The 23646-nt window shown below is 38.3% G+C and overlaps 1 protein-coding gene across 2 annotated transcripts in view; it reads right to left on the bottom strand.

Annotated features, from left to right (window-relative positions):
- The window catches only part of RBMS3 (RNA binding motif single stranded interacting protein 3), a 703629-nt gene that overhangs the window by 62818 nt on the left and 617165 nt on the right, over nucleotides 1-23646 (bottom strand). For both annotated transcript variants that reach the window (XM_054273879.1, XM_054273880.1), the window contains 3 exons: nucleotides 16318-16364; nucleotides 9098-9194; nucleotides 6529-6579 (listed from right to left, as the gene is read on the bottom strand). In XM_054273879.1, coding sequence (XP_054129854.1) covers nucleotides 6529-6579; nucleotides 9098-9194; nucleotides 16318-16364 — 195 coding nt within the window. The remainder of the gene's footprint in view (nucleotides 1-6528; nucleotides 6580-9097; nucleotides 9195-16317; nucleotides 16365-23646) is intronic.

Below are 23646 nucleotides of genomic sequence, written 5' to 3'. Positions count from 1 at the left end.
TGATTCATCTAATTCTTGGCCTATCATTAATAGCATACATTTACATGGTCCACCACTCTCTCCTGATCCTATCACAATCTGCCTACTTACTAATCCACCACCTGGTAAATAAGTAACTTGACCAGTGCTCACCAAATTAGGAACTTTTGCTCAAAATGGCAAACAAAACATATGAATCTTACAGATTTGTGCTCAGGATTTTCACATTGTGTAAATCTAAAACTTGATGAAAATGCAAATCTCCATGAAAACAGAGTTGTTACATATATTAATAGGAGATAAATTAAGTATTGCTGATATTCTTAGATGATGTACACAGACTGGGAAAAGTGAAAGCAGAATGCAGGCTTTGTACAAAATTAGGCATTGATTTTTTTAAAAATGCACTACATTCTTCCACAGAAGGTACTCTAATGTCTATTGATTAATAACTATCTTTTAAAAAAATAGTCCCCTTTGATAAAACTGCTTTTAAACAGCTGTTGTATTAAGGTTTTTCATGACAATGAAGGTTGACGGGTAAGGTTGCATCTTTTCTGTTAAAAAGAAATCAATATTCCATAACCTCAACCAGAATTTCCTGGCTTCAAGAAACTCTGGGGAACCTTTCAAATTTAGTGTCAGCTGCCTTCTTTTCCAAATATCTTTTTCACTTATGTTTATAGATTTATATGAACACAGACATTATGTTTTTTTCCACTAATGTAAATGTCTTTAAACAAACTGATAGTTTATACATTTAGTGTTCATGCTATCTGTAGAATATTTGAAAGAAAAGAAAATTTTACTAGAGCTCTGAAGTCTTTTTAGGATAAAACAGCACACCACAAGTTCCTCAAATGCAAGGGCTTGTCTACTGGAAACATTTGTGGTTCTCCTGTCCATGTTTTCTAAGTGAATCCATATGTGGTGTGTCTTGCTGCCATCACAAAAAAATGCTCCATTTCACTAGGGGGCTCTAACAGAGTGTCAAAAAATGTTGGCAATCAAACTTAAATGTATCTTTTTCTGGCATTCATATTAATTTCTATTACAGCAGAACAAAGGACTGGAGCAATACTTTGATATGATTCCAGAAGCATTGTATAATCGGACTTAAAAACTGCTACACTTGAGTAGGAGATGTAACTTGGCTGAATCTCTTACACCTGTTTTCTTTTAGAGGTCTAAGTTAGTTGAACTCAGACACTGCTTTTCTGTCCCGGGTACTCTCCCCAGAACAACAACACCTGGCACTAAAGGAGGTCAGCAAGCACATGCTCACCAGCCTCTGAAAAACCTGTTTAGGTAGCACTGAGACAACATCTGTGTACACTGGGTGCTGGGTGAGGGGGAGGCAGAACTGACCTCCTGTGAGCCTGCCTGCCCCAAAGGAACATTGCCAATTACTGCCTTGATTATCAGAGTTATAGAATTTGCAGTCCTCGATTTTCTGCCTCGGGAAACACCGGAATTAAAATTGCTCAGCAGAACTTTGTCATTGGTATTTGGTTAGTTATTTCAACCTCTAAACACTTTAGCCTTAAGAGTTCAAGTAAGTTCATGTTCAAAGGATCTCTTAAAAACACACAGCTAAAAGTTGAAAGACTTGCTAAAGATTCCAATTTCTAAGGATTATTTCCTGTTTACTTTTAATACCAGCTAGCTGAATTCTCACATTTCATCTTGGAGGCAGGACTCAACTGTCTGCAGAGGATATATTTTGTTTTCTTACACTCAACCAGGCAAACTCAAGATAGATTCCTGGCTCTGTTTACTAAAAAGGTAGAGCAATAAACGTGAGGTAGAGAAAGCTGTCTTGGGAGAGGGATGTGGATTGGAGCACAAGGAACTTCTTTGTTCCAGAGTGTAGGAATCAAAACACTGAAACTGCTGTGGTATTTTGGGTATTATCCAAAGCAGCAGAGTCACTAGTGAGAAAATGAAAACTGATCCATTCCAGTTGAACAATTTGTACCTTTTATGCTACTACACTCATGCACAACAATCAAGAGGCAAGAATCTGGAGCCCTTATTCAGCCTCACTTCTCACCAAGCTGGGGTTTTACACTGCTTATGAAAAAAGACATGTTTTTGTTGGTGCTTTTAAAGACAGACGGATTCCATTCAGCCATGGGCCATGGGAAGGATGACAGAAAAAAATAATAAGGGTGTTTGTTAAGACACTGACCTCTCTAGAAGGACTGTAAGGGCTTGAGAAACTTCCAGAACAGAGGTTCTCCCAAACATACTTTATCATTATAATTTATCTATATCTTTATAGTGGTACATTTTTCCATATGCTGCTCTGCTTACAGCCTTCCTGCTGGCACTGGCATACTCCTTCTCCAGCTATTATGTAGAAACTATTCCAGACTGACAAGAACATCTATCTGCGCATACCCAGTGATTGCACACACAGTTTTACTTGGAAATAAAAGAGGATAAGTGTAAAACCAGTGTGTACATTGAGAATTAAGGTAGCACATTTCTGTTGGTTCACTTAAAAAATTGCCTTTAAAGAAGAAGAATACATGTATTTTTTGTAATAAAGATTTGAATCAAAATGTTTTTTAAAAATGCCCCTATCAGTAAAAAATGAGACTGTCTACATGTGAATTGACGTGTAAACATGTTTTTCAAAGTATCCCCATAACTTTCAAACAGCCTTCAGGGACTACAGGAAACACACAGTAATATGGCAAATGTAATAAGCCTCAGAATAACTCTTATCCCATTTATGTTTTCATTCTGTCATCACTATCTGTCTATCCTTATCCTGAGGCAGTAATGAAAAATATGACTTTTGTTTCAAACACAGAAGAGTAAGCACTGTACTTTGAAAGATATAGTTAACTAAACTGAGCCTGGACTATCATCAGTGCATTAAATGTTTTGCCAATTTTAATCCAAACTCACACTGCTGTAACTCTTTTGGAGCTTGTCTTCCATTAAAACTGTGGAGACCAACCAGGGCCCGTGGCAAAGCAATGAAACTGCCAAATTTTAGGTATTCTTACTTTGACACAGTGAAAGCAAAATGGGAAAAAGTGGTGAAGGTTCAATTCACAAAAGATGCATATTTCAAAAGTGTCTGAATAACACATGAACCTCCAGGTAGATTTTCATCATGTCGACATGATTCAGGAATACTGCTTTCCAAAACCCTGAAGGTTGTGTAAGCATTAAGATGTGAGAAATTTTCATGCATGACCCTACTATGCCAGCAGAAGTTTATTTTCAATAATACTTATTGAGGGATAGCAATGCTACCTCAATCTATTTTATACTATTTTTCCATGGCTCTTGGAATAGGACCAGCAAAAAATCACTGATAACCAAAAATAAAACCCCTCTAAAAATTGTATCTGCAGTTGTTTATTAGCAACATTCTACAATATCAGTTCTATACCTGCAGTGTCCTTGACTGTTCATCTGTCTTTCTCCTTTTAGGACAAAAATGTTCTGATTATTGTTTTCTTACAAAATGTAACTTTGGTTGTTTTCTGTTTTTAAGGGTATCACAGAAGTAAGAAGACAAATAAGGCTAAGAAGGGAGACCAGTATACTCAAACATTTTGAGTTAATATATATGTCATTTTTGTTTGTTAGGGTCAGAGGTTTATCTGGTTGTAGTTTAAAAGCTACAGAGGAAGTGGAGATACAATCTTTTACTCTAGTGGGCTTTTTAATCCACCAAGTAAATGGATACAGAATGCACACATGCACGTATCAGCAAAATGTGGCAGAAATTTATATACAAAGGGAAATAAAGGACAAAAATGTCTGACAGGCCAAGCTACTGCAGGGGATATCTCTGAAGAAAGAGCTTTGTATTTGCTGCACAGGGAGGCAGGTGGGAAGGGAGATGAGATGGGCAGGCAGAGGAGGGACAGACAGACAGACAGACACAGGATGGTAGTGCTATGCAGCACAGCTCTTCCCTCCTGTCAGCAAGGCTGCCAGTCTGGGAGAACGCTGCCCTGCCTGTGCTCAGCACGCTGAGTGAAAAACCCCCTTTGTCTCCTCCACAGCATGGCTCTGCCCGTCTTTTTGTCAGGAGGGACACTACGTGCTGTTAAATTATACATAAATATCAAGCAGGACTTTCTGTTGGAAATGAAAAGCTAATCATCCAGTAACATGATTTAGTGGATACTTATAATCAAAACAAAGAATTAACCACCACTGTTTGAGCAATTCAAACTGTGCTTTCTGTATGAGTTCATCTCTACTGACAAAGAATAATAGAGGCTTAACAAAATGTTCTCCTTCCTGGGGCAAGGGGAATGTAACATTTTTCTGCAGTGGTGTCCAGGGGGACATCACATGCCACAATCAATCATCTCATGAAATATTATGAAGTAAAGTGGTGGCAATTTACATAGTAGCATGGAAAACTGGCTTATAAGAAGAAACAGAAAGCTAACCAAATTGGAAAGTTCCCAGTTTCATCAGCTCACAGGATTACCAAAACTCACACCCTTAATTCTGCCAACTTTATTGTAATCTTTTCTTTTTTTTTTTTTTTGGTTTTTTTTTGTTTTGTTTTTTTTTTTTTTTTGTTTTTTTTTGGTTTTTTTTGGCTATGGAGGTGCCTAGAATAGAGTCTATATATAGTTAGGCATGGAACAACAGAAACTTAAAAGGAACACAGATTCTTTATTTTCTTTCAAAACAGACCATTAATTCTGAAGTCTCCTGAATTCTCTGTGTGGCAATACTCTGACAAGTGTTCAGACATTTCTAATAAAGAATTCATCTCTGAATGAAACCTGGGGAATGGTAGTTCTGCCTTTTTGGTTTTTATGCTTCCTCAGTGCTAAATGCCTCATGTCCTCTTAAGAACATAATCTTTGGAAACATATGGGAAAAATCTGTCAGTGAAGAGTCTAGGATTGCTACAGAAAACACATGGAAGTAACCCACAACAGCAATGAGACTGGAACAGAAATGGTACACCACTTATCCACAGTCCCTCTGCTTTTCCAGCTAGAATCAGACTTCCATTTTTTGACATGAACCTCTGGTTCACAGTGAACACCAATTTAACTCAGCATTTTGAGGGTGCTACTCACTATAAAAGACAATTTTTTCTTCAAGTCCTTACTAAGGGGTAAATACATCTAATTGCTTCATAATAATACCTCTACTATCACTGCAAAAAAATGCTTTGCTCAATATTGTAAAATAAAACTCAAACACACAAATCACAAAATCTGGATTGGTAGAGTGCTTAGGTTTTTCTTTTACAAAGGGAGTCTTTCTGCAAGGATTGGAACTTCTCTGGCTTCCACAAGTTTCATAACTCATCAAATACACACATCTAAGACTTCTTGTGGTATGCTATTAAATCCAAATATTTGAATACAGGACTGTTGTTAACTGTGAATTTCAACACATTGCATCTCCCCACAAGGAATACAGCAACAGCTTTACTCCACTGAGATGGAAAGTTCTCCCAGAGTCTGCAGAGAGGGGCAGCAGCAGGAATTGGGTCCCCAGTCAGTCCCACACTATGCTCCCTGCCTTGTAAGAGAACTGAAGAACTTGCCTCCAAAGAACTGAGGGGTGTGGAAAGGGGGCTTCAAATTGGGATGAGAGACTAGAAAGATATGTAGATATATCCATTTTGCTGTACAGCTAACTCACCAGAAGTTACACCACTATGACAACAAAATATTTGAACAAAAATATAAATAACAAACACTCCTAAACTACAGACCCTCATTTTAATATTACTCCTCTTCTAAAAATCAATGTATTGATGATTATGTGGAGCATGCATTTAAATTTTGATTAATGGCACTGTCAAGTGGATCTATACCTGAAAAACTCAAAAAAGGTAGAAATGTAACTAAAGTGATCTGTCTATAGTGGAATTCAGTATAGTGTTTTCTCCTGATATACCACTAATATTTAGGTAAAGAGCACCAAAACTCTTCTGTGAGCTAAACAAAAATCAGCTGTACTAGTTCTAAAGAATGTTGATTAGAAACATAATGCAGCTTTAAGTAGTTGTAAATTGATAAATATGACAATTTCTTGGGGCAAAGGGAGAAAGAGTTGACTGGCCAAATTATGAAGCAGATTCAGATTTGGTAGAGACTCTCTAAGGCAGTTGTGCTTCACCCTGTTCCACCACGTTGAAATGCATTACTGAGGCACTGAGGGTCCTTGATCTAAAGCTGCACAGGACTTTTTTGATGGATAAGCATGTAAGGGAAAGGTCACGTGTTGATCCTGGCAATTCAAAGTACACAGATATGTGGTTATCTTGCAGTCCCTGAAGCACAGCTTCAGAGGCAACACTTCAGAACTTGTTACTCTCTTACAATCAGTGCAATTAGATAACACATCACCCATCCTCCCCCTTCCACTAAATCAAATTGTGCTCCTTAACGAAAGAGAATCTTTACGGCAGAGGGCTCTTGTCTCAGGGAGCAGCTGGCTGCTCTTACACGACCCAAGACTTCAGTGTGGCTGGAAAAGCAGAGCAAGGCTACAATGGAAGCACTTTTAGCCAGATAGAACCAAGTATCCACTTACTGTTGGTTGCATAACATATGGCGGATGAGGCATCCATGAAGTACTCTGGACCTGCACATCAAATACTTTTAATTAGCATAGAAAAGTTTAAAACCTAAAGATTTACTTAAAAATATTCTCTCTATTATAACTAAGGTGCTAATTTTGACAAAAGACTTAAGTCTTATAACTCAACACAAAATTAATTTATGCTTCGTAAAGTTATTGACAAAGGAAAAAGCTTTCAAATTTCATTTGATAATGTTTTCCACCAAAGTCAGAAGTCTGAGTGATTGCACCACTTCTATGAATCACAACATTTTATCTCGTAAAGTAGCCTTCAATATTCCATGTTGTCCTATTTTTTCACTTGCATTGTTTGCTTTCATCCATCAATATAATCATGAACATGTCATCCAACCGACAGTGCAGGAGACAGAATATGTTCAAAGTTTATTTTCAAAAGTATCTGTATGAACTTTTAAAGGTATAACATTTTTAGAAATCCCAGGATGACTTATTCTGCTCCCAGTAAAAACTGCAGATCTAATTCGGAATTTTTGAAAATTATTCTAATTGAAAGCTTTCATGGCAAAGCTGGCTTAAGAAGTCTGCCCCTCCAGGATCATTCTTAGCTTGAGCATCCTGGAGTCTGTTCCCACCAGAACTCCATATGAATCATCAAAGACTTTCTTTGTTGTTCTGTCTTATGACTGCCATGTGATATATTTCAAGGATATAACAATTTTACTAAGAATTAGACACATTATAGGGTGTTTGTATATATGTGTGGCATCTCTGAGCCACATCTACCTTTTGTGCTATGTGTAAATGTCCCACATACTATAGAATTTTGTATTTTAGGTTCCTTTTGCATCAGTCTGGACACCACAACACACAAGTACACAAAAGATGCAGCAGTGCTAGAGCCATCAGAGGACACCTCACTTGCTGTCCCAGAGATGGGTGTGCAGCACCTCAGACTGAGCATGACCAGGAATAACAAGGAGAAAGCTACAAGGTCCCACTTCTCCAGATGCCCTGTGATTTTGTTAATGAATAAAGTGTCAAGAATTAATTCTACAACAGTGTGCTCCAACATTTGTATATGTTTATCCAAGTCTATTTTTTGTTGAAAAGCAAGTTCAGCAAAACATATTGAGAACCAAAAACAGCACACTCACATGTGAACACACCTCTACTACAACATTTTCTGCTGAGAATCCCCATGAGCTAAAACACTCTAGAGCTGCCACAGCTTGCTGCTGTTCATTGCAAACTATCCAAGGAAAATGATACAAGTTAAAAAAAAAAAAAAAAAAAAAAAGTGGTTTTCGTGCAAATGCATGAAACCACAAACTGATGCAATGGTTCAAACCAGAATGGGAAAAGGGGAGCAACTGTGAACTGTGGAGCAGTGATGAAAGTAAGTGGCTGGGGTGCCTGGGGGCCTGAACTCAGTGGCCTGAATGGGAAGTAGAATGGCTCTTAAGTCAGCTTTGTTAACAAGAAAATTAGAAAATTGAGTATGAGCTGCACGCAATGCAGCGTGTATCTCTGGCACTGACTCTTCTTTGGTGCTGCCATTACTGAAATTTATTGAATTTACCTCATCAAAACAAATTTTGTTTGGCAAGTGCTACATAGCCATCTCAAATAAAATAACACAAAAGAGAATTACAAGAATCATTTATCTTTGAAGATCAAGTTTAAAGCAGAGTAACATCTCAGTACTACCTGTAAGCAGTACCGTACCAACTACAATCCCCTAGCCCCAACCAACCAACCCTAACATTAGGAACAGCCCACCATGCAGCTTTGAAAGTTTGGGTAGCTTATTTCAGGTATGACTCAGGGTTGGAAGAGCACTGATGGCACAGGAGAGAAATAACTAAAATTAGAAAATGTATAGTAAATGACCAGCTTCTGTGAAGTGATAAGTTCCCAGACAATGGCTAATAATAAAAATATCCAATCTGGTTTTGACTTCCATCTCAGAAAGCCAAAACAAGACAATATTTCCCAGTGGAAATCTGAGAGGGATATGCTGAAAAGAGAAACTCTGAACGACTTGGCATGTAGCAGGCTAAAGAACGATTTGAGGATACCTATCCTCAAGTAATTTGTTTTGTCAGGGATTATTGGACAAAAATGAGTACTTTTAAAGGATGTTGTTATTGGAAAAAATATAGCTGGGGTCAAAAGGTCAAAGTATAATGAAGTCAACATAAATTATGAAAAACAAACACTTAAAAAACTTTTGGCTAATGAAGGGGAGCCAAAATGAGGAAACAGTTCAATAAGAATGATAAGCTTCTGGTGTTGTCAATTGGAAATTAAGCAAAATGTTTTTTATCAGAGAAGCTGATTGAAATTAAGAACTACAGTGGCTTTCATTACTTCTGTAAATAATGCAGAAAACACTTAAAACTACCCAATGATACCTGAATATTCCTAGAGAGCCCTTTGTTTCAAGAGTGACTCAAGAGTGCAAGCACTCACAGTTTTCTCTGGTATACACTCTGCCTTCATCCACATCCAAAACATCATTAACTGGGAAACACAGTAGACAAGAGCATATCTGACGTACCTGATATGTAGAGACAGGGGAAGCAGCAATGAATGGCGTGATTGATGTCTGTGGAATCATGCGGTTTGTTGGAATACTGTACGGTGAGGAATAAAATCTGCAAACAAAGAACAAAGGCAAGAGGTTTTCAAACCTTTTGACTACTTAGGCTCTGACTAAATAATTCACTGCCTCCTGGCCAAAGAAAAAAAGAGTCTATCCAGGTAATTATGTCCATCTATTTCCAAAACCACAATAAAAAAAGATGTGATGGCTCCATTGAGCAGATCTTGAAAATGGAAAGGAGGAGGAATATTTACACAAAGCATATTTTTTTTCAGTTCAACTAGCACAAATATAGAACTTCACAATACAAGAAGCAATTATCTGAGATGCAAAGACAGCTGATTTTCCAGGGCGCTACCTAGTGAAAGGAAATTTTTTACACTATATCAAAGACAACATTACTGATTTCATTTTTACACAGGGTACTGTTTTCTTTTCATATCCTAGTGCTTCAGTGCTGAGAATAACACGTTCTATACACATGCCTGAATTATTTTATTAAGGGGTGGCTACAAAAACTCTTGCTGAAATTTTTGTATTCATCTATGCAGAGAGCAAAACCCCCTTTTTCTGATGAAATGTATCAGGAATTATGAGGCTAAATGCCCCAGGCAGCACTAAAAATCTCAGCACTAAAATCTTAGTCGGTTTTATTTCCACTGTTGCATGCTATGAACAGAACCTGCACCATTTCTTGCTTGATGGTAATAAATGTTATATTCTTTCTCCTTCCCCATGTGTTAATGCTTATTGATAAAATTATCACTTGGAAAATATCATCACTACTGCTGGATTGTGTTAGTACTTAATATGTGTATGCTTGTATAGATTTTTGCATTTGACCTTTTCGCAGTTTTAACTGTAAGCCAGAACAATAAAATTGCTTAAAAAAGAATGTTTGTGGTGTTACTGATGTCTAAATGCCTGTATTTTAGACTCTGAGAGAAACACTCACGTGCAGTGCTCTTTTGAACAATTTAAACCTCATGTAAGTTTTCTTTTCCCTTTCTCATAGAGGATGCACCAGTAAGTAACAGAAGATTCTGCACAGTGAAGCGAATTGCATTCCTTCTCTTTTTTTATTTTTTCCCCTCCCTACTCTGAGGCAATCAACAGTAGCTTTCCATGAGAGCTATGCAACAACAACAACAAAAAAAATCATTACTGGTGTTTAAACAAGTGCTCTATTTCCTGATCGCGCTGGCATCACAGATTTAGTACTAATCAGTCTAGTTCAGACTGGATGCATTCATTCTGGTTGCAGGCTCAAATAACTACTGACTTCAACCAATAGCCTTGGAAAAACAGGCTGCTCTCTTTGAACGCTGGGCGGAAACATTCAAAGTTAGGAGGGGAGAGGGACACAGAGAAGCAATCATTTGTTCTTTCTATTCCAAATCAGATTTTAAAATGCCAAAAGCAGCAGGTGGCATCTGAGTGATTTTTTGTTTAATAGAAATATAATGCTATTTTAGGACCATTTATCAGCCCTCACAATGCTCACACAGAGACTATTTTAAAATTGTGCCTTTGCCCAATTTTATATATATCCCATTATGAGAACTTAGAGGCAATTGTATCCCCACGCTTATACCAAATATTAGCTTCACACAACATCGAGGGAGAAGGGATTTTTATACCACTAGGCAGAGTCATCTCTGACACTAGCATGTTGCATATTATCTAACCCCTTTCACAGGGGTCTCCCTGATCAATGCTAACCAGAAATCACTTGGGCTATGCTCTTGCTAAGTGGGTCAACTGAGAAATTTTGTGTGCAGCAAATGAAAATACTCAATGGCAGACTGACAAAATTTAGTAGTCTATGGGTAAAATGTATATTGTATAGAAATATATATAAATCTTTTAAACTAAAAAAAATATAAAACCAAAAGTCTTTTGAGAAAACCACACATTTTTGTTTATTCTTTTCTCATTCTGTTCATAAACCTGGAATTGATGCTGGGTTCATACCCTTAAGCACGTATGAACCACTTGGACAAAGACAAGTACAGGGAAGAAACAACTTTCCATTTGGAAATAGTGCTGACTCTTTGGAATAAACTCTCCAATAAATCCCAGCAAATACTAACAAATTTACAGAAAATGTTTGCTAAGCCAAGAATTTGACAGACAGCTTGCCATTTCAGTTTCAGCTTAGAGATGCATTTATCTGAATAGTACACAAGCCTGTAGAATATATATACTACAATAATGTGGAAAATACAGCCCTTCCCACAGCCCTGCCAATACCATTTATCTATCACCATTTGGAATGCTCTCAAATAAGGATCAAATAAAACATACCACCATGACATTCAGCTGTATTGGGAAAATTCCTGCACAAGGGCATTAAGGAAGAGAAAGGAAGAAACTCTGATGCTGCAAATGACAATGCAGGAAAGTCCAGTTCATATATTTCAATTTTAATAATAATAATAATAAAAAATCAAGTGTTACAATCTCAGCCACTGCAACGGGCTGCAAAGAAATTTTGCAGTCAGGGATTTCTTACATCAAGAGACAAAGGCTTGTCTTCTTTCCTCAGGGCCATATGTGAAGAACAGTGGTGTGGTGAGGATGGAGGTGTCCTTGCTGGGGATGGACTCAAGAAGAGCCACCCTGAGGTATGGGATGCTCAACCTACCACACTGCTGGAGTCATTTGCTGCCAGGGCAGGGCTCATTGACAAAGAGGGCTCAACATGCCCTCACCCATGGGACACTGAGGCTTCTCTCTAAATTCCTCTACATACAAATGGGCTAAAATCCTCATATGTAACTGGCACAAGTGGAATGCTGGGGATCTAATAAGGGGATAAGGGGAACAAAAACACAAGAGTGGCCTGCTCTGGCACAAACCCTACAGCAAGACGAGATTTGCAGCTGAGGACCTTCCTATATTCAGTCTTAGGCTTTGCCTTCTTTTTTTTCTTTAGGCTTAGGGAGAGGTGAAATGAGGTGGAAGATGTATGTTATAAGTTAATTCAAGGGAATACAGGATTCTCAGTCATCAGAATATCTACATCAAAAAGAGGAGTGGAAAGAGATATGAATTATACTGGCTTTGATTTGTCTTAAATATATTAAAGTATGCCTCCAAGTTTCCTGGCATTAAAATGCACACAGTGTATCTAGTACAGTGCACTAGGCATTATGAGAGCTGTAGGCTTTGTGGTGTAGTTGACCTGTGAGCTCTAAGGAGAGCTTTCCAGAAGGCTCAGCTGCATTTTCTGCAGATGCAGTTTGCATCCTTATATTGATCTGAGCAGTTTTTTGTGGGTGCAAGAAAAATGTCCCTGCTCCTCAGCTGCAGTTGCAAAGCTAGGAGCACAAGCATGCAGGTGGCAAGGGCAAGGCAAAATGGACGTCACCCTTGTGTTAAAAATAGACTTTTCCAGCATGCCTAGATTCCATAAGCTAAGGGGAAACTCATCACTAGTAGGCAAAAAGATGCTCCTGGAAGTTCCTGAATGGGGGTTTATAAGGGGCTCAAAAGAACACATTTCTGAGCGATGTTAAAAAGGAGCAAATTTCCAGTACCTCAGCAGGCACACAGAGGCAGCACTTTAACAACAGTTTCTATTGCTTAACAGACAAAGCACATACTCCTCTGCTACACCAACCCTCCCTTTGCATTTGGGGACTGCATTATCTGCAGTGTCTGGTCACTATTTCCCTGCCAAAAAGTGGAAAAAAAAATCCATATGGTTCCCATTCTATTGGGGAACGTGCAAGCTTCCAGACAGAATCTGCACAAGAGCAAGATCCTATTTGCACTGCAATAAACACCATTTGCTCATGCCTCGTGCCTGCGGGCAGTACTGAAAAAGTTAGATTCATAAATAGCATCCTGGGGCTCACATAATGTAAGAGTATTACCAAGCATTATCAAGGCAGCAATTTTCCGTTGCAACAAGGCACACAGTCAGATGTTGGAGTTGGAAAAGACCTATCTGAATATTGAGCCCATTGGCCAGCAAATGCACAAAATTGTCGCCCAGATATGAGGCACTAAACTGATAAAGCACATTGCAATCTAGTCAAATGGCCAGGAGGACTCTAGCCTTAGGAACATTTTAAATGAGCTTCCTTACAGTGCAAGTACAAGAGCTCTATCCTGCTGCTTGTATGACTGCATAAAACTACTAAAGCAATGTTAATGCCACAAATTGAAAAATCAATAGCATATTACAACAGGCACACTGCTCCCCAAAATAAAACCCGAGTACCTTTATAAACACAATTCAGAAAAGGCTTATTATAAAAAAAAAAAAGGCCAAGTGGTTGCCAAGTGAAAAGATCTTATCTACTGAAGTGTGTGCTTACCATATCCTCAGTACCTCATACTGCAATGCTATGGTACACTATGGGCTGGATTCTCCACTCCATTATACTAGTTTTATGCTTATGTAACTCCACTGGATGCTTAAACAGAGCTACACGGGCATAAAAACAATATAATGAAATGGAGAATCGAGCTTTATAATGTAATAGACTCAGAAGAAAATCATCTATTTCTTAGCAGAGCAAAAAATCATAGTCATTTTTAGTGAGAGCCTTTCTCACACTCTGTTTTATTTCTGCTGTAGATTTTCAAGGCAAATATGCAGTTATATGGCAATAAAAGTGATAGTACGACACCATGAACAATAAGAACCTACCTTTTCATCTGGAAACAAGAGTCCAGATTCTTCCCTGAGGTTTGGTTATGGCCCAACTTAAAACCTAATATAATCCATGCCTTTTAAGGAACTGTGAATTTTAAATACCACCCCATGACACCTGCTGCAGAGACATGGTTGCCTAGTAGGCTTCCATCCTCCACATAATCCTGTGTGGATTTAGCAACTTAGATGCATCCAAATGCATCTATCAACCCTATAAAGAACTCTAGTAAACATCAGCATGTGCAGTTAATCTTTCTTTTCAATTTTTTTTGGTGATTTATAACTCTTCTGAATCATCACCTTGACTTGGTATCTTTACATTTCTCATCCTCAGACTCAGTTCAGTACGTTCTGCGCTGGTGACCCCAGCTGAATGCCACAAGAAAAAGACCTTTGTTTTACAGATCTTTGGGTGACATTGCTCCATGCAAACCTTGGTGGCTCGGCCCACATTACAGCCAAAGAAATCTGCAGCCTTCTAAGCACAGGGTGGGTGTGCCACACTGCCTTCCCATGAGGAAGATGCCCCTTTGCTGAGTTAACCTGTTACTTCACAGAGCTTAAAGAGCCTTAAAGTTTCTTTCTCCATGGCCACACACCGATGCCTGTGTCGTGTGTCAGCAAGCAACAGATCAAATGTACACATTTCACAAGCAAAGCATCAGGGTGCTCCCAGACTTTATTAAAATAAAACTCCTGAGCTAGATTTCCACTGTACTTGCAAGTAAAGAGGCTTATAGAGAAAAAGAGAAAAAACTTGAAACTACAGGATACGTAGAGATTACTGAGTGAAGGTCTGGGGAGATAAAAAAATCCTGTTGGACCAAAAGGGTCCTGGTGATCCTCATGATCCTGCACACAGTCAAGATCTCACCACAAGAGCATTTTGAATGATGGTTTAGTCCTGATAAAACTGAAAATATTTTGACACTTTACAAAAAAGACGTATGCCAAAGCAGTAATTAATTTTCCCTCTTAGAGAGATATCTGGTACTCTAATGTAATTTATTTCCTGCCTTAAAAATAAAAGAATGTTTAAAAAACGGCAGAACTGAAATTCTCCATTGGGTACAATTTCTTTACCCGTGATCAGTGACAGCATGTTCAAGCAATCAAATGACCAAACCACCTGAGCAGCCTGAATACCATAGCTGTTCTTTGATATAAATAATGTCTGATTCTGAGATAACTTTCATAACTTCAAAAGAATTCTTCTTGAATTAAAATCATATTAGTCTCAATGGGTCATTCAAACTACGGTTTCCAAAACACTCACACAACTGACATGCAGGAACTTATATGAAAAAACAAAAGCCAGTTAGTCCACATGCAACACTGATGTACTATGAACCAGTGATGTTTTTATTTATAGATTATAATGTTTTATATGCTGAAAAGTATGACAATAGAGAAGAATGACTCATGTGGAGGTCAGAACAGGAAAACAGAAGCAGAGAATTCTGAAATCACAATTACAAACAAGCTCTTTATTCTTCTGAGTTTGGCCTCTTCCTCCACAACATAGGAATATCACAAGTCCTACAAAATTACTCCTTATTAAAGGAAAATTAAGTAAAATAAACTATTACTATTGATTTTTTAAACTACTGGGAATGTTAGGGTTTTTTTCCTTCAACTAGCAGTACCCTGACAAATATTTAACAAATAAACCCATTCTTATCTATAGCAATAATTTCTCCCATTCAGCTGGAGAACACAGGTGAGAGTATGCGTGGAATTTGACAATCATGTCATGCATCTCTCTGATCAGAGAGTGACTGTCAAAGAGTTCAGGGATGAACTTCCTGCCTCTTTTCAAATTGTTGTTAACCTAGCTGAAAAGAGAGCTAAATAAAGAGAATATGTTTTTCTAGTTTATGAAATAATTGGAAAAGTAATCATGCAGGTAAATAACATGGTGATGTAATTTCACTGCTTGGTTTGAGAAAAAATTGCAATTCCTCGTGTCAACAAATGGTAGCTGAGAAGTAAAGAAGAGTGTTGCTCAGAATATTACCCTTAAATCCCATCTGCTTGCACACTAATTTAAGGCTTTCTCCCTATCTGGCATTTTTATTCAGACAATGACATGGAAGGAAGCCAGCCTGCAGAAAGAACCTCAGATGAAGTAACAGCTCTATTATTCAAAATACGTTGGAATCTTCAATGATTATTTTAACAAAAGCCAAGTCAGTAAAGGGAAACTTTACTGGTTTCCACTTCATGACAGAGAGAGATTAAAAAGACATCTACTAACATTTGCCAAATAGAGATGGAAACTATTAGAAAAAAAAAACAACTTCCCATTCAAATGGATATTACAAACAAGAAGGCATAAAAAGAAAAGGAAAACTAAAGAAGAACTTGACAATATAGCATTATATGTCTCAGAAAAAATATGACTGAGTGGATTTGCTTTTCAAAAAGTTTCACTGCAGAAAGAGAAAACAGAAGATGACATTCAAAATAATTTTAAAAAAGACATAAGAAAACATGCATTTCTTACCCATTCTGTATAGCAGCTGTTGGATCGTAAGTCAAAGCCATGCCAGCCTGCACATAGTTAGGGAAGAAAAACAGATTTTTACTATTACTGAAGGAAAAGGGGAAAAAGAAAAAAAAAAAAAAGACATGAAGCATATTCAAAGCCAATATGAATAAAAACTGTATGCAACTTAAATAGAACTCTAAATTCTCAAGGGAAGCTCAGATGGCCAAATGCAGCATGGACAGATTGGGTACCTCCCCAGCCTGAGAGATCACTGAGAAACAGATCTGTTCAGTCTGTTGGTTGCCATCTTTCCACAACATTTAGGGAAAATGGTGGGGGGGTTTTTGCACCAGTATCAATTAATAACTCCACTGAAATTAATGACTTTACAGCTGATTATTCACTATAACAAGACAGGCCCAATTCCTGCTGCTGCCTGTAGATGGGTGGTTGGGAAATATTCCAAAGCCAACTTCATCAGAGCTTCACAGGAAGGAGTCTCATCTTTCCTACAAAGGTCACACCCTGTATGACCCCTGCCTACAGTTTCTGTGAGGTGCAACTCGGAGTTAAGAGTTAATTCATTACCATGACACAAGAAACAAAAAATGGGCTGTGAAGCAGAAAAGCTTGAGCTTTCAAACAAAGCTTTTAAAATACTTAGAGGTCTGGACAGCAAAAGAATTTTTTAATGTGCTACACAGAGCTTTTCACCTGCCATTTGCCACCAGGCAGACCGTGACCGGTGCAAAAGGATTTGGCAGCGTCAAAACATTGTCCAGCTAACAACTGTCATCCCTGCCACCCTTAGCAGACATATCCACAGGTACCACAGGAAAGGCAGAGAGAGAGCAGGGCTGCAGACAGTATTAAGCACTCTACCTTATGCTTAACATAGCAGTCAAGGTCATGCAGGAAAGACCTTTTTTCCCCCCAGCATTTACTTAAAGACATGGAACTGACAATCTCTCCTCCCATATACTGCATTTGCTTTGACTTCTTGCCTTCCTTATTGATTTTTGTCTCTCTGTGAAATGTTTTCCAGCGTAAGACTACCAAGAGATGAGAAGTTGTCCTTTGTGCAGGGTAAGAAGCACAATGGAGAGAAACTCAATTGCTCAAGGTGCTGCTCTGTCCTTGTGGGAGCAGCTGAAAAACCACCACAGCACCCTCCCACCCCAAGACACTGTATTCCTCTTCATTTTTCATACATTTCCTATGCCTGTTGCCTGAGACAGGCAGCATTTTCTTCAAGGACAGATGCTTTACCAACCACGTGGCATGGTCTGTGCTCCTGCTGGGAGCTTCTCATGCCCCTAAAGCCATCTCCCAAAGCACTTCTGAATAATGGCACCTGCCCCCTTCCAGATGGCTGCACAGACAGGTCAGGAAAGCGCCGGGGCTTGGCTGGTTCCCAGGCAGGCAGGTGAGCAGCCAGGGTAAAGGCACTGGTGATGAGCAGGCAGAGGGTGGGCAGCACTCCTGGAAGAGCTGGGTTACCCCAGCAGCTGCAAACTGGTCTGAGAGGAGGTGGTCCAAATTTCCAGGGGCCAAAAATAATTTCTGATGTGAAAGATCAGGTTTCATGCTACTTTGTGCTGCCAAAAAAAGGCTTGTGTCCTTATTAAATTTGTATATTTCTCTCATCATTCTTTTAAGCAGATGCTAGGGCAAATGTTTTGCTTTATGAAAATGCCACTGTTTTAATAGAACATGTAGTCTCTCCCAAGCAAAGGATAATTCAGGAGACTAAGTCCAAGTACATGGGGCTATTTTTGAAGGGAGTATTGATTTAATACAAAGAGAAATAAAATGGCTATTTCTGCAAGTTTTAAATGTCAGAGAACTGAATTTAGGGAGACTCAAACCACTAATGATTTTGATGTAAAAAAAAATTAGCTTTGAAAATCATAATCCCTTACTTGGCTTTATATTCTTATGTCTTATGCATGCTCAGCACATTACACTGTTTAGTAAGGTTGCATTAATTACTAAAGGAAATGTAGAAATTTCCAAACAAAAGAGAAAAAAAAACTTTTTGACTGAAATACATTTTTGAGGAAACACATTGTCTTGGTTTCCTTTCTCTTTTCAACATGTATAAAATTTGTTATTGCTCTCTTTTTCTATTCCTGCACCAGTGAAGACAACTTAAATATTACGTACAAGCCCTAGAGGAACAGAAAAATTACCTCTAGCATTTTTTTAAAATACTTTTTAAAATAACTTAAGATGTTCCCTTTAAATTGAGGTGTTTACATTTTACCTCCCATCTCACTACTCAGACTAACAAAAAAACATTATAATTTCTTGGGAAAGGACAAATCCAAGTTTTCTAAATTAAGGAATTTCTTGATCTAGTTGTCCTTAGAGTTGCCGGATCAGGGCTCACTATATCCTGCAGCTTGCATTAGTGACGGGAGGAAAAAATACAACAAAGTATGTGGATCTAGGAGGAAAAGTGAAAATAAAATACTGGTCTTATTTTAGTGTCTTTGACATAAATAAGAATGAAGGTGCAGGAATGAAAACCTACAGCAGCTCTTTCACTTGCTGTCCATGTGAGACCTGCAAACATGTTTGTGCCATTTTTATTTACTTTTCTCATGGATATTTGAGCACATGGTCATGGCATGGACACTCAGCTCGCCCTCCAATCCCATCACACCCAGACCTGTGTGTGGGTCCATGCAGACAAACTGCACAAACTCAGTTCTCTATATTGGCATTAAGAACAGGGGACAGAGCTGTGATCCTGAAAAGTACAAAATATGATAGGCTAGACATTCCTCTCCTCTTTATCCACGTCCCATATCTCTCCTGTGTGGAGACAGATTCTGAGAATCTGTTCAAGTACTTCAGCAGTGACCACTATAAATATCACCATCACATTTACCAGTAAATGAAAAGCCTCTCATTGGACAAATAGGACACAGCGTGTGGCCATGTGTGCATATGGTAACCACCTACAGCTGGCCCAGTAACATTGCTAATATCCCCCGTTGCTGCATAGCCTTTAACTGCTGCTATTTCAAATAGCTGCTAACACAGGACTATTTACTTCTTTCTCATCAAGTTGTATAATTTCTCCCCACAAAATTATGCTGGCTGGGAGCCCAGGAGTGGCAACACTTGGCCTGGATCGGTCAAAGATTTATGGTCTGAAGCATCCTCATTCATTGGGAATAAAAACTGATGAGCAATAATAACTTACTGGAAAATTGTCTGAACTTTCCTCCATAGCAGACAAACAGAAATTCCAAAAATACCAAATGCAGAATATTAGAATTGGCCTCAGACTTCTGTGTGAGAGCTATATTCAATTCTATTAAAATCAGAATTTAATATAGCCATTCTAGTGCTAATACAGGCTGAACTACACCAAGCACTGGCTGATGCCCCTATAGCAGCTCTCTGCTGTGCTGAGATTGTTTTCTTCTGGGCCTTTTCACCCACTGGTTTGCTCATGTCTCAGCAGAAGGAGAGGGTCTTATTCTTTCTTCTCATAGTGACACTTAATGATAAAATGGCACCAGAATTAGTGGCACTGATGATGGAATGCTACTTAAGGAAAGTATTTGTCAGATAAATCTTCTATTAAGGAACAACTGAACCACATAATTTTCATGCCACTCAGCCAGATAATGGCCCTAGACTCAGCTACTGAATGAAAACACACTAATAGAAATAAAGGTCATTCTTAATGACTACTGGTCTGTTCAGAAAGTCAGGTGACAAAGAAATTAACTCAGCTTGTTAAAAATAGTGATTTAAAAAAAAAACATTACTTAAACCATATGAGTCTATTTATCTCTTATTTTTAACAAAATGTCTGAACTTAAAGGACATGTGAAAAGAATGAAAACTTTTGTTATTTTTTGCTGCAGTTTTCTAACTGTTGACATCAGTGAAAGAGATTCTAAGAACAAGAGATTCAGTCTGCACCTGTCTTTAAATTTAAGCTCTTTCATTCAATAGAGAGCAGGAAATATCAAAAAGCATCTGGAAAACAAGGGTTTCCCCAGGAAGTTTGAAGGCCTTTTGTTCAACACTTTACTGTGAAAATTTTTCCATAGGCAAAGACAAGCTGTTCTGTTTCTGATTTGATTTTTTTCCCCTCTTTTTATGACTTGAAAATAAGATATCTGATCTCCAATATCATGTGAAATGAAGTGGGTTTATTATTTCTCTACCCAATCCCTGTGATGTCTCACAAGAAAAACCTTAGCAGCGCAGTTTCTGTCTTCCAGCAAATATAAATACCTATAAATGACCAATTTCTTTTGTGCATCTTCAGTGCAGCCCAGCATCTTCTCTGTTGCTGGGAAGCTGCTTCCATGCACAACTTCACCATCATATCCCCATATCTACTCTCAGTGTACATGTCTTCCCAACACTGTGCAAAAATTCACCACAATATTGACCTGCAACAGATGTGCTACACTTCCTCCTCAGAGGTGAGACTTCCACATCCTCTCCTCAAACCTGCCCTGGTCAGCTTCTGCCTTGAGCTGGAGCACCTCTGCCAGGGCAGGCTGCTGCCATGCAGGATCTCGGGCTGTGCAGGAGGCCACAGGCCATTGGAAAAAATGGAGAGGCCTGGAAATTAAAAAGGGGTGAAATCCATGGATGTGGTGGGCTTTCCAAGCAGAAATCTCCATGGATTTGTCCTCCTTAAGGTGAGATTTGGAAAGGTAAGGTTGTACACTTGCACTTAAGGGATTTCAGTCGTGAACTGATGTGGGAGTGGACTAAAAGATAAGTCTGTCCTCTGAATCTCCACTGACTCAGAGCTTCCCCCTTTCCCACTGCAGGACTGCCATCCCAAGGCATGCTCTTGGCTACTGCAGTGGAATCAATTGAAATTTCAACACTCAGATTCCTGTTCTTGCTTCTTTTCCATCACTAACATCTGCCAGGCATCACAACACAAGGATCTCTTGTGCCCTGACAGAAGATACCCTTATTGAAATGCTTTGAAGAAAGAAGAGAGTAGGGAAAAGAAATCATCAACCCAGATGAGATTAATGCAAAATACTGATTTCATAAAATAAGTTCAGTCACCAGTGAAGTTAACTTGGCAGAATTCCTTTCTTTGATTATTTAAACAGTTCTGACAGAAATATTCAACGTTATTAGAAAGACTTCTGAATTTAATTGTGAATAACTGCCCACACCTTTCCTTTTTAGAGAAGGAGAAATCTAGAATATAAAAGTGACACCTCTTAGTCTAGATGCATATGAAAGGAATGGAGCATTTCCCAGTGATGTGTGCTCCTTAAGAAGCTGCAGATTCTGAGGGGAAAAGTGCTGTGGAAAGGAAAGTATACACTATTGTTGTCAAACTTGGGAAGTGATTCATGAACCTCAGAACATCAGAGACTGTGCTGACAAACACAATAACAAGTTCAGATACCCAAATGAATGACAAGAAACCCTTTTGTCCTACAGTACTGGAATGGAAGTCTGACATACACAACTTCTGTTCTTGGGATTGAGTCACCTTCCTCCCACTTCAACTCATCTTATTAGTTAAAATACAAGTGCCAAAGACTACAAAATAGAAAAGAAAAAAAAAAAAAAAACAAACCAAAAGAGAACATATATAATATAACACAATTATTCTGTTTCCACAGCCACTCAATACATTCCACCATGTCATCTTCAGGTCTATGAATGATCTGCTTTTGGGGGTCTGGTATCCCCATTCTGCCATGAGTGTGATCCAGTACCAGCTGTCTATTACACTCACATCTGCACACTCGATGTGTGTGCTGCAGTGAGTTGGGAAGAATTCTAGCGGTGGCTGGCAGCACTCCTGATATCTGTTGGGGATACAACAGAAAAAGGTATGTCCTTTCCCCATTTCCAACATTTGTTTATTCTGCCTAAGAAAACACTGTTATAGCAGCAGAATTTGCCGGAAAACCCAACTGCAGAAAAATCTCCAGGGCAATTGGCATGACATTTTTCACCAGAGAAGGAAATTCAAAGCTAAAATGAAAAAAAAGAAAACTGATCTCTAAGGACAGGTACATTGCTGATTCTATTTTAACCAAATCATGGCCCTTTTAAAATCCTGATTGCATTGACAGTGATTTCATGTAGGCAATTGGTTTAAAATATTTCCATGTACTTTTAAAATATTTCTATCTACTTTATAAGCTCAAAATCCAAACTGACCTTTGGTATTTGAGCACTGAGGCATCTTTTCAAAATGCTGCCCACAGCAACAGCATCTTGTGTCACTATTCTAGATCTTTTCACCTACTGGTCAGTTATCTTTTGCCCTTCTCTTCCTCCCTCTGGAGAAAGGGCTTCTTCTCAGGTTCAATGTCTCTCTCTGTTAAACTGAGTTTTTGTTGAAAATAAGCATGCAAAGTGCCAATGCTTAACTAACAGGCATATATATACATATATATATGCTAAATATATATAGTAAATGTCCTTGTGAGTGGTTTACATGTAAGGGTACTAGTGCTTATCTCAACAGAATTGGGAATTGATTCTCACAGCAAAGAAAAGTTGCTTGTCTAGGTATAAGAAAAGTTACTTGTCTAGACACTCAGGATTACAGAATACAACTAAATAGTACCTATCTCTTTGGAAGCATAAAAAAAAGAATCCATGCCTGAGTTATAAATAGGCCTGGAATAGAACTACTAATCATTTCTAAATGCATCTGCTGGTAAAGAAGAGACCATTGGCACCAGGATCAATTGCTTCAGCCCTTCACTGGCACTGACTTCACAAAAAATTTGGGAAGTGTCTTACCTATTGTATGTTTTTCTCTCTAAACTGCTGTTTGCACTAGGCAAAGTTGTAATGAACAGTGGATAAAAAGAGAAACTGTTACAAAAGCAACATTCCCAAACTACCAGGTCATTTTATATTTTAAAGAAAGAATTAAAAGCATGCTCAATTCTTTGGATATTCCATGAACTGAGCTTGAAGGAAAATAAAGTAGAAAAGACTAAGAAGGAAGAGAAGAAAGGGAAGGAAAGGAAGGTAACCTATTGGCTCTTTAGAAATAAAAAATGCAACTCAGATTATGGAAGCAAAAAAGCAATCAATGGAAGAATTATTAGTGACAATTATTGAATATCATTACAGACATCAGACCAAATTCAATGGCAATTATTGAATATCATTATAGACATCAGACCAAATTCAATGCATTAAATGCTGCATCTCACTGTTGTGATACACGCAACAACACTGTAAGGGTGGTACTCTCTTACAAGACAATGCAACTATTTAAATAGAACAAATTTTACAGAAACTTGCAAATGAAATATCAAAGAGTCCAAGATACTGTGACCATTAAAAAACCTTAATCATACT

The sequence above is a fragment of the Melozone crissalis genome, unplaced genomic scaffold (genome assembly GCF_028551555.1).
Source record: "Melozone crissalis strain CALT ecotype California unplaced genomic scaffold, PUWL_Pcris_2 ptg000016l_1, whole genome shotgun sequence".
In the NCBI taxonomy this organism is placed as follows: Eukaryota; Metazoa; Chordata; class Aves; order Passeriformes; family Passerellidae; genus Melozone; species Melozone crissalis.
This window is presented reverse-complemented; position numbering and strand designations above follow the sequence as displayed.